General features: G+C 35.7%; 1 protein-coding gene across 2 annotated transcripts in view; it reads right to left on the bottom strand.

Annotated features, from left to right (window-relative positions):
* Nucleotides 1-15,879, bottom strand: part of MTA3 (metastasis associated 1 family member 3) — a 133,179-nt gene that overhangs the window by 13,903 nt on the left and 103,397 nt on the right. For both annotated transcript variants that reach the window (XM_053974511.1, XM_053974512.1), the window contains exons 17-18: nt 10,735-10,766; nt 3,274-3,428 (exon numbers count right to left, since the gene is read on the bottom strand). In XM_053974511.1, coding sequence (XP_053830486.1) covers nt 3,274-3,428; nt 10,735-10,766 — 187 coding nt within the window. The remainder of the gene's footprint in view (nt 1-3,273; nt 3,429-10,734; nt 10,767-15,879) is intronic.

The raw sequence follows: 15,879 nt of genomic DNA, 5'->3' as shown, positions 1-15,879 counted from the left end.
ACTGCCATTTTTCCCCAGATGTGCAGATACTGATAAACAACGGGGGAGGAAATGGTTTTCAAATAGCTACAGCTCAAAACAAAAACAAACCCGAAATGTATGAGGATGTGCATTACAACTGATATAAAATACATTCCTGTTCTACTTAGAAGGGCAGATGAGCACCTAAAAATGTGTTCAACTTCAGATGTAAACTCCAGTCCTTGTGTTTCCATGATACACAAGCTCACACTAATTTTTAAGAATATCTGCAAACATTGTTGAACTGTGGCCTGAGAGTAGAGAAAAAGGCACTGCCCTAAAATTCTAGGGTAACTCCAAGGGTTACTATGGAAAGCTCAGATGATATATAAGTCCCATAGTTATTTTCACTGCTCTTAATATTTCGCATCCATTGCTACAAATATCTCAAATATGTGAGCAATTAGATACAGAAGAGTTAACTTTACAGAAAAAATACTGCTGCTTAAATTCAGAGAGGAAAGGGTGATTATTAAAAATTAGTATTACTAAAATTTATTCTAAAATTGAGTAGTAAATACATATATTCACCTTATATATAATAACATTGAGAATGCTCATTTGCATCTTGGGTTTGATTAGCCTAACATATACTGGTACCTCTTTTAGTCTGGGAGCAATATTATTACTCTTTTTTTTTCTCCACAAATATCAACTATCTATTACAGTATAGACTTTTTAAGCTAAATTTCTGTGAAAATTTATCCTCTAGACTCCTTACTTGATATTTTATAGAAATATGCATCTTAATTCACTAGACAAAAAAACATATTTTAGGACAGTGAAATGAAAATTGTTGTGGGCTGTTGCAAATGATACTGAAAAATATTTCCTTTTTTGCAAGCTTCAATTACACTGAAAAATATTTTTCCTTTTGCTATAATTAGCATGTGTCTCTCTCATATGTATTTTTAATGGACAAATTCACATGATAAAACAGATTGGATCCTGATGGAGCACAAAAAAGTTGCATAAAGAACCAGTTGGGACCTTAGATGGGGTGATTATTTCTGAACTGAGTGTTCAGAACATGTTCAGAACCTAATGGCTGCTCCCCAGCATCTCATTCTTATTTTTTGCTTTTTTTTTTTTTTTTTATTTGGTGTCAGGACTGGGTAAATTGCGTGCTGAGTTTTCAAACATCACCTCCTAGTCATCTCTTCCCATTGCAATTATATTGCATTCAACTTTGCTTTTCAACTTTGTGCTGGCAGTGCTGAGCTGCGTGATCTCCTATCACAGGACAGGCTGCCTGTCAGGGACTGCTGTCTGTCTCCAGCTGCTCTCAAAGAACAGAGCATTTAATTGTTTTCTTGGACATTAGGGCATCCCTAGCAGCACAACCAGGCAGTGCTTTCCACTTGGAGCTCCAAAGGCTGGAGACTTTCAGAACCCAGAGGAGAACAAGCTACCCCAGCTCTAAATAATCTCAGAGTAAAGGTGAAAAGAATCAAAGGAAAAAATTAGAAAGGAGATGGCACATGTCAGGGAAGGAGACAATGGTATGAAGACAGGAAAGTACCAAAAAAAAAAAAAAAAAAAAAAGAAAAAGAAAAAATGGAAAACCTCTGTGAAAGACAAAGAACAGATCTCATGTGAAATAGAGTTTCAAAGGATAAAAAAAATTCCCTGCTGTGCTGCTCCAGCACCTGCCAGAGTGATGCTGCTCCAGCACCTGCCAGAGTGATGCAACAGCACATGTTCAGGCACCTCCTTGTTTGAGGAGTGTCAGTGAGGTCCAACTTCCCTGTGTTCCCCATACCAGGAGGTTTCTAATGTTACTTTAAACTGTTCATTATTTGGAGAAGAGGAGCAGACACAGACCCCTGAGCACTAAGACCCTTGTTTGTGCCCCACCCTGGCTGCAGAGCCAGAAACAGCTCTGCTTTCTCCCTGGTCTGCAGCCCTGGGAGTGGGGAGGGGGATTTCCTAGGATGAGAACAAGCAGAGCTATCATACATGAGTGATTTGCAAAGCCAGGACTCATCCCACTACACTTCAACCACCTGCAATTTAAACATCTAGTCCAGGTAAGTCGTCTGGGCTGCCTCCCAGATCAGTGGAGAGATCACTGCCTGTGTAAGACTCTTCTCATCCTTTGACAGGCACTTCCTCTATAACATTGGGAAAACATGAAATTGAAAATTCTAAAACTTCAAAAGGTAATCAGTCTCACTTTCAGGATCCAATTGCTAGGGATTAGTCTGATATTACTAAAGTCTTTGCATCAAACAACTCTCAAAATGCCATCAATCTGGGCTGGAATCAGAAGCCTAAGAGCTCATCAGCTCAGCAGCCTCTTACCACTCTCTCTGAATTGTTGCATTCCTCATTAAAAGAAAAAACAAGAAGTGCCATAATGAATTATGTCAAAATAACCACCAGATTATCATGTGCTAGTATGTTAACTTTCCTAGCTGAATCTGCCATTAATGGGATTAAATGTGCACATTTTCCATGCTTATCTCTATATTTGCATACATTCTTTCTCTTCCCTCTTTTTCTTATTTACCTTTTTCTTCAACTACCAGATTTTCTAGGCTTGTGAAATAATCACAGAAGTGAGGAACAATCTGATGTTACTTGTTGTAATTAAGCAAGATATTAAAGATTTTTTAAAAACAGGCTCTTTAAAAAAAAAACCACACCAGACTGTAGCTTCTTGTCTTAGTCTGAATTAAATCAAGGAAGGGCCAGACAGGGGAAGACAAGAACAGAATAGAGGAACCTCTGGAAAAATAGTTACTCTTCCATGATATCAAGCACTTCTGGGGAAAGCAAAAGCTCATTAAATTTTACCAATTAATCTGTAAATGAAAGGCTGAAGGAGATTATCATCTCAGTTGCTTTTAAAGGAAATCAACTTCTAGCCTGGAAAAGATGCCATCAGCTCTATATTTCTCTGCTGTACACTACTTTTCAAGTTCTGAAAATTTTAGAGGATAACCTACACTGTAGATGCATTTATATTTTGCTGGATGATCAGAGGTGCCCTAAACCTCATTGTATACAAACTAAAATAAGTGAAATTTGAAAGTTCTAATCTTTGCCAATAGAAGTAGTACTAAGTCTTATTAATGAAATGCTGATAATATTAGTAGATAGAACATGCAAAGTTTGGCATGTGCCAAACATGGCTCTTTGCTGTAATGCAACCTCAGATAATAATGTCAAAAACTGTTATTGAAATAATGGATCAGTAACACGTATGCAGTAAGCCTCATTCTCTGCTAAGATTTCATTTTTTCTTACCTGGTCTCTTCTGTAGCTATAAAGAAACCATCATCTGAAGCATCAAGCCAATTTTGCCTCTGTCTCTTGATCACTGGAATGGTGCTTGTCTTAATGGCACTTGCACTGGCCTGCAAGGCCTTACCATTAGTCATATGGATGTGGGGAGCAGCATGCTGAAATCATAGTAAAAGGGAAAGGTGTTTGTCTGAGAATAAGCATAATTCCATTAACGAATTCTGCTGTAAAGGGCAGCCTACAGACATCTCAAAACTCGGCTCATCTGCCTCAATCAGTACCTGGGGGTAAGATAACAACCAAGCTGTGCCCATTGACATGTTTTATGCATAGGTTTTAAAGCTCTTTAAAAACTAAATTAACTATTGCTAATGCCTTTTTATACAAAAAGGTATTGAGGCATGAGTCAATGCTATGAACTAAGCAATCCAGAAACAGAAACCCATTGATTTTAGGAGAGAATTAACATTTTCTGAGCAAAAAAAACTAACATCCCAAGCACTGAGACACAAGACCTATATTTTTCATCCAAGTATGGCACTAAACTAATTTCAAAAAATGCATACTTCTCATTTTGCAGGTCCTTACTCTGCCTGTCTTTGTTTTTAAATAGAAGTCACTGAATAAAACAAGCAGTTTGGTCCTGCTGCTAACCTGTACAGAAGCAGGAAAACAAAGGTTTATATCATGTTGTTGTCATGTTCATGTTATCATGTTCATGTTGTCATGCTTTAACCACACTGGTGCCATGATTCTTATGTTTACTCACTGGTCTTTATCTAGTTAGAGCTACCTGCAATACATCTGCATTCATTTCATAGCTGATAACATCAAACTGAAAATGATGTGTTGATTTTCCACTAAATCTTTACCTGGAGTAATTGTGCAATGAGAGTAACTACTCAGATTTAACAAGAAAAGCTGCCTTCTTACACATGAAGAGAGAGTGAGAATGTTTTCTGTATCATCTGTAGGTAATGTTTTGGAAGAATACACCATGACAAAAATATTAATCTTGGAAATCTTAATCTTGTTTCTCCACATAATCAATTAGCAGCAGGACTAACAACAATTGGGCAAAACCAGTTACGATAGAAGACATTATACAAATACTAAAATTTGCTTACTTTATCTCACATGGATTCAATATTATGTTTTCCTAGGGAGAAGTACTATTTTCTTGGTAAAATAATATCAGTATTCCACATTACTGATAGCATTTTTGCAACATTCCTAAAATACATCCAGTGCTGCACATTCATGGGAGTAGCCCCTAATTAGGAACCAACATCACAGTCACCGAGTAAGGAAGGGGATGGTAGCACCCAAAAAAACAGCAGAACAGAGCACAGAACTGATCTCTTAAATTTTGTCATAAAAACATAAAAGCCAGAAAAGATAAACAAGGGCATATTTTTTTCTGAACAATTCTTACACTCATATTCAAAGCATTATATTAAAGTCATGACAAAACTTTCACCACACCCCAAGCCACACCATTTAGTCTCTCCAGTAGGACAAATTTTATGCATTGGACAGAATATTTCCATCTGTTCATTATGCTACTGTGAGTAACCGAGCCATCTCTTGTGTGATTCCTTAGATCTCATGTAACAAAACCAAACAAGAAGAGGAGAAACAAGACATCATATTTGAGTGAGTCACACATAAATCTTTCTTAGAGCTAAACTATTTTCCTTTGTCTTAAAAACAAAGAAGATTTAGGGTGAATTTAATCATTGTTGCATATAGGGTCATTAATCTATCTTTGTAGCCCTTTGAAATATTGACTTAATTTTTTCCATTTTTTTCAGTCAGTGTCTAGACTGCAGTTTGGCTTTCACATATTTTTTCATATTGGCTTTGGTGGGGAAAAAGACCTAAAAGACATGCTACTAGAAGTAATTCAGCTGTTATTTAGAATAAAATCAGGATAATGTACATAGGTGCTGTGAAATTAGAAATTCATTAAGGTTTTTAACTGCTGATCTCTTCTTGTACACAGTGGGTGGTGCTCAAAAAGAGAGTAAGGAGTCATGCATGGAAAACATTGCCACACATCAGATTTCCCATTCAATATTTGTATCTGGCAATTTCCTGTATCATACACTACAGAGGAACATTCAAGGGCTCCAATGGTATATTTTTGTTGTGTTTCCCTACTCAGTAATGGGTTTAAGGTATCTCATGTAATGATTCAGATCTTTTCCAGACTCCTTTCTAATACACCATTGAATGTTTCCTTTAGCCAAGATAAGAAGTGCAGGCAAAAAATGTTCAGAAAATGTACAAGGTACAAAAAGTGTCTTTCCTGTGGCATAAACTCTGAAAAACAGTGAAGCCTGATGGAAAAAGTACTTGTCTTTTCATGACAATTTTTCCCCTGGCAGAGCCAGATACTGCAACTAATTCTGAACTTCTGTTTTTTTCTACTTTTATTAGCCCCTAATCCTTATTCCAGGTAAGAGATAACATTATAGAAAATGACACAAGGCTTACAATATAATCTCATTTTTTTTGCATCAAATTGGTTAGAATTTTCTCTTTTATTTCCCTTCTACCCCAGCCCTTTCAAGCTATTTGAAGAAATTAATTACATTTCACAGAAGGACAAGAGAAAATAAGACCATTGTTCTCCAGTCTGTGCTAGGGACCACATTAATTTCAAGTTAATAGAAACAACTGAAGCTCTTGACCAGGAAATCAGTTCATTAGTTCCTCTCAAAAAATATATTCACCAATACATATGAAAATGAGCATTCAATGACACTGTCACACTAATATCAACACCAAGAGCAAAATGAACTTTCATACAAAGTACTCGTTAAATGCTTTTATTTTATGATGATGATGAACTCAAATTTTCCCTCCTAGTTATGCCAGAAAGGTTATGAAAGCCTCAAGAATACTCTCCCTGTGCTACCACTGAAGTCCTTCTCATTTAAAACTCTGCTTGCAAAAAGCTTCAGCAATTTCCTCACAACACCACCGTGTGCAATCACCTGCTGCTGCTTTGATTTGGACTGTGTATATCACTAATGAGCTGTGCTCTGAGTTTGCAACAGAGCCACTGGTGTTAAGGGTCTGCATGCCAGGGGGCACATCAGAGCAGCACCTGAGCATCAGGAGTTTGCTTTTTTGGCTAAATCTTCCTCTGTGATGAGTGACTCCTTTCTCCCAAGTTCTTCATCTCAGTCTGAGCACATTCATTGAGATCTCTTGTTCCTCTGGGACAGAACTGTTCCATGCTCAAAAGACATCAGGAGAAGAAACTTTGAGTACACTTGAAAGAAAAACTTCTCAAGACAAAGAGAGTTCTGATTCAGGCAAATTTACATCCCTTAAAGAACACAAATATTTAAGTCATCATGGGGTTATCTCTGGGAAGAGTCTCACCTGTCAAACAGGTGGTGTCCAAACTGCAGAGTGAATGCACCCTCAGAGACCAAAGGCAATCTTTTCAAGGCCTTCAGCAAGGAGGACTTTACATAAAGACTGGTTGTTGTGCAGCTTCACCTGCCCCCTGCTGATCCATTTCTCTGCTGCTTGCAAGTGCTGCTCATCAAAACTCATCTGCATTTTTTCACAGTGGGCAACTGAGACACCTCCAACTTCCAAGGAACACAGGTGATCCCTTCACAAGGAAGCTACATCTCTTTGTCCCTGTCAAATCTTCTGGGAACAGCAGCACTGACTTACAACTGAAAATCAGGTCTTACAACACAAGATGCACCTGGCTTTGCTGTGGCAAGGAAACCAAGGAAATGACTGTATAAGATCACTATACACATGATATTTGCTCTGGTGGCAGCTATGAGTCCAATGAAGTTTGGATACCATCCCAAAAACACCTTAAATTAAAGTGGCAACTTAATATAGCATTTTTATTACTGAGAGTACATCTCCTGTTCTCACTGGCTCCCAGAGAAGCACAAGGACACTGAGATGCATGATAGTAGGACAAGAGAGGAATCCTGTACAAATTCAGAAATGGGACCCAGATCCTAAATTCCAGCCAAGGTTCCTGCCTACAAGTTGCCCAGTTTGTAGTGCTATATAAGTGGTTGAACATTTATTCATTGGGAGCCACTAAAATTTCTGAAAAGACACTCAGGTCTGAAGACATTCAGCTTTGAAATAAAATACATAACACTTACAGTAATTCAAAGTGTAAAAATTAACAGTGAACATTTGTACTATGGCTGAAGGAATGTTTAACTGAACTACCATAAATTCCTAAGCAGATTTCAATTTATGATTTATGTTTTCCCCCATTGTTTCTAAAAGGAAAACATTCCCATTGCCTTAAATTAACATTTTTCATTTTTTGTTGCATCTTTAAACAAAAAAAAACAAAAAAAAAAAACAAAAAAAAATCAATTGAAAGCAAGCAGAGCAAAAGAAGCCCTCTACAAGAAGAAAAAAATCACTAGAAGAAATCAGCTATGCTCAGATGACTGGCAATAACCCATATTAATTGATTCCATATATTTTGCATTGACCTAATTATGCAATACATAATTTAAAATGAGTTTAGAATTACCTTAAGTTTGAATCAAGTATTGATTCTCTTTTGCCACACCTGAAGTATTCCTAATTCCAAAGGGATTAGTATTATACCTTTAATAAGCATCAAGGCTTGGGGCTGGTTTACTTATTCATAGAAATGTGAGATGAATGCAAAAATTAATACCCAAAATCTCTACACAGAATGAAGTTGCAAATGTTGATAATTGTATGCAGGCACACAACCACTTTGGGTATAGAATTTCATTTAAAAACCCAAAGGCTATTAAAAATTAATTATTTTCAAACAACAGGTCATATATAAGAAAATAACCAAGTACTCAACACAAATGTAACTTTAGAACCACTGGATTTGCTACCAAACCTTTCACAAACACCTATAATAGTTGTAATGCTGAAAATCTAACTCAATCACTTTTATGTGCAAGCGAAACAAACCCACCAAAAAAACCCAAAAGAAACTACCCTCCTAAAAGATTACAGCTGACTTGCCAAAGCATCTGGGCTAAAATACTGTAATGTTTATAGTCCCTGTTTGTCATATATGGCAAACAAGCCATATAACCTCTAAATAAATCATGTCTTACAAGGTATCATTTTGAAGTAAATAATTATTTATGGAAATCAGTAAATTAGTAATGAAAGATTAGGCTAGGCAACTATGCACAGAATAAAAAGAAATTTATTTTATAGTCAAAACAGAGCAGCGTCTCCCTCTCCCCCCATCACACAGATGCTTAAAATATTTCCTGGGTTTTTATTTTTATGAACAAGTATCTAAACCAAAAAATAGGCAGCTATCATGACATTTAAATACAGAATAAAAATTATTGTAATGTCCTCAGAAAAACTGGACTTTGATTTTTTAGCAGAACACTCAATACCTTGCTGGCTTTGACTCCAGCATAAATCTGAATCTTTGGAGACAAGGCCAGATTTAATGCCTTACATTATTTCAACACCTATAAATGCAACTTTAAAGAAGTTCAAAAACTTCACCTTGGTAAGGCAAAAGTTTTTTTACATCAAAGTGGCCAAGGCAGTAATACAAAATTGCTGTGGTACCTCTCACATTCTGATGACTACAGGTCATGCTTTAACTTTTTATGTTACAATATAACCGTAATCAGTCAGAAAAGGGGGACTTAATTTCAAAGTATTTATTGCAGTAGCATTTTACATTGGCTCTCAGCAGCATTGCTTTACTACATCTGTATTGAATGTATCATCTCATACTGTTTCTAATGCAAGGAATACCATATTTCCTGGTTTTACTGACAGTTTCTACTTACTCATTGGGGAGTAAGAAATTTTCCTTTACACATTCAGTTTTGCTTTAGTTGCAGAGTAGAACAGACATTGCTATAACAATTTCTCACTAAGCAGAATACTTACATTTATTTCTACCTTTATTTATATAAGCTCAATGAACAATTACTGCACACACTGCAAAATATTCATTTGAGGTCTGAGCCACCTGAGCTGTCAGCAGAGAGGTCTGGAGAGGTTCAAAACACAGGGACCTCAAGAACTCAAGCTATTTAAAAACCTTTTCCTTCTCTCTTTAAAAGTTAGGATATGTTTTGGTGTGAGAAAAAATATATGGGAAAAATCCTCACTCTTTTGGCTCAGTTTTTAGAACTGTTCTGATACATTAATGGAAAAGAGAGACTGAGTATCTTCAGAGTAGAGTTAATAGGACAAAAAAGAGTAAAGGTGAAGCACAGTGAAGGGTTCACCACTTCAACATGATTGCCCTGCTCTTTTCCCAAAACTAATGCAACATGGAAAAAACACTGAAAAGTTTTTCAATCCCTTCCAAAATTTTATAACAGAGGAATACACTTGAATAACTAAGCATCTTCTTTTGAAACGGGTGTATTTGAAACAAATTCATGACCAAGAAGGAATACATCACATCCAGTAGGAAACAGAAACATCACTTTTCCAGACATCTCTACTATTTTGAAATGTTGTGATTCCTTACCTATTTATAATTCATTTGCACTGGATTATTAATGGCTATTAATGATAAAGGCAACAAACTATATAAACCCTTTATCCCCTGCAGAATGAAGAAATCCATGGGGGAATTTACATGTCCCATAAACGCCATACATAAAGAAGAGGTAAATAAACTTGGAGGGACACCCTAAAAACTATAGGAATGGAAATAAACAAGCTCATGTCATGATTTGCTGGGGCTTACTCTAAAATTTCGACACTCGCCTCAAAAACTGGTATTTTCCAAAAGCAGAAAGCCCTCTCCTCAAACACCCACAGGAGAGGCATCAATCATTTCCTGCCAGAGAAAGGTTTTCTCTATGTGAATTGCTGTTCAGCCCTTACCTAACTTTATTATGAGTTTGAAAAAGAAAGAGACCAACATTTCTCACCCTATAAAAATGCAAGATAGACACTAAGTGCGCGACATTTTTTTACATAAAGCTTTCTAATTTCATTTTTGAAGGTGTATCTATCCACTTAAACATTTCCCTATTTCTGGAACCCAAATTATCAAATTCAAGGTAAAGACAGAAACTGGCCTCTGAGGAATGTTATGCAAAAAAATACTCAGCTATTGTTCTGAAATTTAAATGTGCTCTGCCCCATGTGATATAGATAGAATGCAAAAAATTTTATCAGCATTAATTTGACATAATCAAAAATCACTTAAACAGTGAACATAGAATTGTAGTTTAATTTTTCAGCTATTCAAACTGAGAGCACTGTTACCTCTTAGGCTCTTTAATCTCTGATATTTTTCCCCAAGATTTCTCATTAAATAAAGACAGACTCATTTTATGTCTAGAATGATACTGGACTTTGTAAAAAAAGAAAAGCCAATGGCTTAGGATACTACTATATCTACTTCATTTTAAAGGAAACAATCATAGCTATAGGCAGATCAATACCTATAATCTCCTCTATACTTACCATGATTGTTCTTGTTGTATGGCTGGGTGATTCTGGAAAATAAAAGAACCACAGCATATTAGAATGTTTTCTTTATCCACAAAAGCCCTAAGTTCTGAAGCTCACCCTGAAGGCTAAGATGCTTCTGGCTCAGCTACAACAATGAACACATCAAAAACGCAGAGACTGGAAAGATTCCTCATGAAACAAGCATGAGATGATCATTGGTCCTGAATATATATGGCATGCTATAATATGTTGTTAACTGCCCTCGTTCTCTTTGCTTAATTATCCTCTTCTGCAAGAAAATATAAAAATGGAACTAATTTATAATTCATGTTTGAAGAAGTGAGGGTTTTTTCATTTTGCTTTCAACATATGGCATCATGAAGGGTTAGCTCTGCAGACAAAAATACAGATAGTATCAACATAATTCCATTACTCTTCCCATTTCAAAAAAAAAGTGTTATAAAACTAGACAACCCTTTTTCTGAGAATTCTGAGGTGGATGCTCAGTTTGAAATTGACAAAGCTTATTGAGAAATGCAACATGCACAAAAGTTAACTATTGTCTCCCATATGATAAATCAGGAGTCAATCAACTGAGCTCATGGTTATATTTATATAAATTGCAGAGCAATCACTACTAGGCCAATAATTAACATAGATTTCACCTTGCTGTTTAACTCAGATTACTTTTGCTTTTTACTTTCCCCAAGAACAGAAATCACACTCTTTTTGGCTTTAAAATGTTACAGTTCACATATTAGAGACCTTGTTCTTTTTCAAAGCAGTGCAACATCAGTAACAAAACATAAAGAGTTAAAAAACCTGATAGAAACTCACTGCTGGTCTACAAGATGCAAGATGACACTCAGCAGTCTCACAGACTTGCTCAAAAATTTGGACAGGACACCTTGTTGGCTACAGAGAGTTCTTAAGGAAGGGACATTTATCAAAACTATATGTTTTTATAAAATGTACACAATTATGAATGAATTTAATCAGCAGAGTCTCAGTTTTGCAAGCGAGATAAATGCTAAGTAATTACTTTTTTTTTTTAAATTCTTGTCTTGGTTCCAAACTGCAACTTACAGGGTTTCCAACTAGTATCACGTACACAAAGAATTCTTGAGAGATTTTATTATTGTTAAAAATTGTATTAAAGAGACTAAAGGGTCATGAGAACAGCTGCATATCTCTCTCAAAAAAAAAAAAAAAAGTAAATACACTCTTAAAGTGGCATTTCCCTTTCATTTTGAGGAGACGCCTTAACCAGTCCAAAGGTATAGTTCAATCACTGATAGAAAAAAGGTAAGCCATTTTAAACATCTCAAACTATTTTTAAACTCCAACATTCAACAGAAATTCCAGTATCTAGTTTACATTTACATTTGTATAAGTCTTCATACTTAATCAGTTTTAAATAAGAAACATTTATATCACTAAGGTCACATTTACAGAGGTACTGTAATGTGAATATCTACCTAAAGCCAGCAATATCTTAGTTGTGAGCTCCTCTTCCAGCCCTCTTGCCTCTCTTTTTTCATGTAAAAGTTATCATATATAAATATACATTTAGGTCACCAGTCAGGCAATTTTTAAACTCTTAGTATAAGAACTAAATATTATGACAGTCTACTGCTTCCTGATACTTGAACATATTTGACACTCTTATAGAGTAAGAGAAGATCACAGTAGAGTGAAGAACTCTGTAATCTGTTAAATTTTTATCTTCACAGTAATTTTTGTTATTAAAACTTTTTTTTTTGACGCCCCAATAAAATAACATTTCAGGAACTGAATATTCCTGGGAAAACACAGAGACTGCACTAATGAAATAATAATTGAGACAAAGATTCATTCCTTTTATAAGCATAAATATCCAGAAAAAAAAAACCCCAACCACCTTAGCTCCAAGAGCACAATATATCCTGAAGAACTCTGAATGTAGGCAGAATTATCCACAAAGTTCAACACAAAGAATGGGGCTTCTTGTCTCTTGAAATACAGAAGAGATGGATTACAGAGTGCTTTCAGTCACTCCCAAAATGATCAAAGCCTACAAACAAAAATCCACATTTTTTATACTGAGATATTTGAAACTTTCCCTCTTACTCAGAGGTGCTGTGCTTTTGGCATAGCTCTATATGCCAAATCTATAAAAAACGTGCTTAGCCATGGTTGTCCCAAAATACACAGACACACTCTCACTCAGTTGTCTGTGAAACTGAGAAGATCTCCCGAAAATGAGCTGAGGAACAACTGAATTTTCCTGGAAATTGTTAAACTGTGTATTTTTGAAAAGAACCTGACAGACACTGTTAATGCAGTGCCAGCAGCTGTTAACTCCAGGATATTACCATATTGATAATCTAATAATAAAACCCAGACAAGAAGTGAAAAAAGATGTTATATTTGTAAATATCCTTGTTATATCATGCAAGAGAATAATTCTCTTTTTTTGCATGTATTTTTCTTGCTGTAGATACTGAAATATCATCTAAGTTGCCAAACATCAGAGACCTGAGTATATCCATAAATACAAAGGTAGGAAAAGAACTGTTTAATACGTAGATATAGTCAAAAAATTCTAAGATCTAGCAAAGACTACTAATTAAGGTGCCATTGTTACACAATTTAAACTCTTACATTCTCTAATACACAAATATTCAGACTTTAAAAATGAGACACCGATTTCTTCCAGAAAATAATTACACCCTGACTTGGCAGGTTCTGAGAAATACTTATGCACGGACACACCAGCCAATTTTGTGGAAAACCTTTAACTAAGGCAACTAAGGAAGAAAGCCCTTGCTTAAAAAGGCAGTCACACAGTATCAGAAACCTTTACAAAGGGTCTGCACACCAATGAAAATGCCAGTGCAACTTAAGGTCATCAGATATTATTTAAAAACCACAAAATTCTTGGTGTTGAACAGAGCAGAAAGCAGAACTTTGGATTTTCATTTTTATCTGCCAAGTTCTACAATGCCTTAGGGAATTGATATAATCTGGCTCAAATTTTAGTGAAACAGGCACCAGTGGACACTTGGTTTATAAGTGAGTTCTTACAAAGGTTTTTGTGCGAGACAGTGATCTGTACTTGCACCCCTTCAGTAGGAAGGGAACTCCAGGATGGAGACTGATTCTCCCCTTAAGGCCAGTGAAGTGCCAGGGAAGTAGATTGCTGCATTTTAAGCAGAAGTGACCAGGCATCATCACCACTAATAAGGGTTTGTAGTGCTGTGAGTAGGTGGGGAGTTTCAGTAAATGCAGCTTCAGTGCTGACAATATGTTTATAAGTTTATTATTATGGAGAAATTGATGCACCAACAACAGAAACTGCCTAAGATGCTCCTGTGCCTTTTCTGCAACATATTTATTTGACCTAAAATAGATATTAGTAAGCTGTAGAAGACATTTCCTCACATTCGAATGTCCTTTACCAACCACATTGATCAAACAAGCATTTCTCCCTGTTTCCAGGCAGTAGGACACCATAAAATTTCCCACTGTAAAACCATTTAAGGCTAAATCAGAAAAAGTGCACTGTTTAGGGATGGTGTCAGCCACACAATTATTTCAAGTTTACATACTATTTCCTAGCAACATGTTATTTTTTATTACACATCAGAACCTTTTTCCAGTTGTTCATGTGTTATTTGTATATGTGATATTCTTTATTTCTGCTGATAGAAAACCGAGTTACCTGGTATCTCTCTTTTTAATGTAATGGGATCATTGACAATACTAATGGGTGAAACATGTCCTACTTCTAAAACTTCCAGAATAAATATGGTTGAAGAAATGTGATTTTGATAGGTAGAAAATAAAGGCACACTGGTAATAGCAGAGCTATTTAATTTTAACATCTCAGCTTATGATGGTGCATAAGACTTTAAAGGTTAATTCCACTCAGGATGGACCACCTTATGAAAAAATCTGAGAAAGGAAGACTGCTTTGTTATTTCTCCTCCATTTGAATTATGAATGTTTTAAGTAACCAAACATAATTGTTTTTTTCCTCCCAGTCTGCAGCAACTGAACAAGTGACATTTTTAATTCAAAAGTATTACTAAAACTATATAAATACATATGTATGTCTGATAGTAAGAATGATTTTTGAGGAAGACCATTATTCTCCCAAAACAGAATTTTTAAACACTGGAGAAAGAATACATAGATGGAAAAAAAAAAAAAAAAAAAAGAAAAAAAGAAAAAAAGAAAGAAAAAGAAAAACAAAACAAAACAAAACCCCAAAACAAAGCAAAAAAAAAAAAAAACTCAAAAAACCAAAAATAACCCACCAAAAACCATAAAAAACCACACAAAATTATCACAGACCAGACACAGGAGCTTTCCAGTTCCACTGCCTAAGCACCTTATAAAGGTATCTTCCCTATTGGATTATATACTAAAATTGTTAGGAACTATTGGTCTGCAATCACAGCTTACAAAAAATAATCAGCCTACTTGATAGTAATCAGAAGTACTTTGAGTATGAACTTCAGATCTTGAATCCAGAAGATGTAATTCAAGAGATAATATGCTGCTAATCCTGTTATCAAACAAACAGGATTCTCTTTCTGCAACTCTAATTCTATGAAGTAATACTAGGGGAAAGTAGTGATTCTAGGAATTTAGCTCTGGCTATCTGCATTGTGGTTTAAATGTTAACTTAATTACAGTGTTGTTTCCTGTTTGAAGAGCTGATTCATTCTGCCAATTAGAAAAGCCAAGGTTACTGTAGTTTCACGTCTACACATTACCTATATAATAAAACAAGAAACACTGATTCAACAGCAGAAATAGGGCACTTTTCCATGAAGTGCCAGTCCCTCCACCTTGGATCCCACTCGCCTTGTTCTTTCTGATCCCTGCTGTCACCAGTGGTACCAGAAACATGTGCTGCACTGGTGAGTTCAGGAATGCAACACTCCAATTTTTCATAAGCATTCATTTCCTTGGCACAACAAAAGCCAAGTGATCTATGGCACACTCAAAGTAGTGCTTTAAGCATGAACGTGACTCTAGATTTTTGCTTTTCTTGTGAATCAATTGTAGGCAAAGAAGCCTTACAAAACCAAATATAGATTTTTGAAAGAAACAAATAAACGCCAAAGGAATCAATAATAGACCCTTATTCAATTTCTAATGTACTTT

The sequence above is a fragment of the Vidua macroura genome, chromosome 3, assembly GCF_024509145.1.
Source record: "Vidua macroura isolate BioBank_ID:100142 chromosome 3, ASM2450914v1, whole genome shotgun sequence".
Lineage (NCBI taxonomy): Eukaryota > Metazoa > Chordata > Aves > Passeriformes > Viduidae > Vidua > Vidua macroura.
The sequence above is the reverse complement of the archived record's forward strand: the minus strand, read 5'-3'. Positions and strand labels throughout refer to the sequence as shown.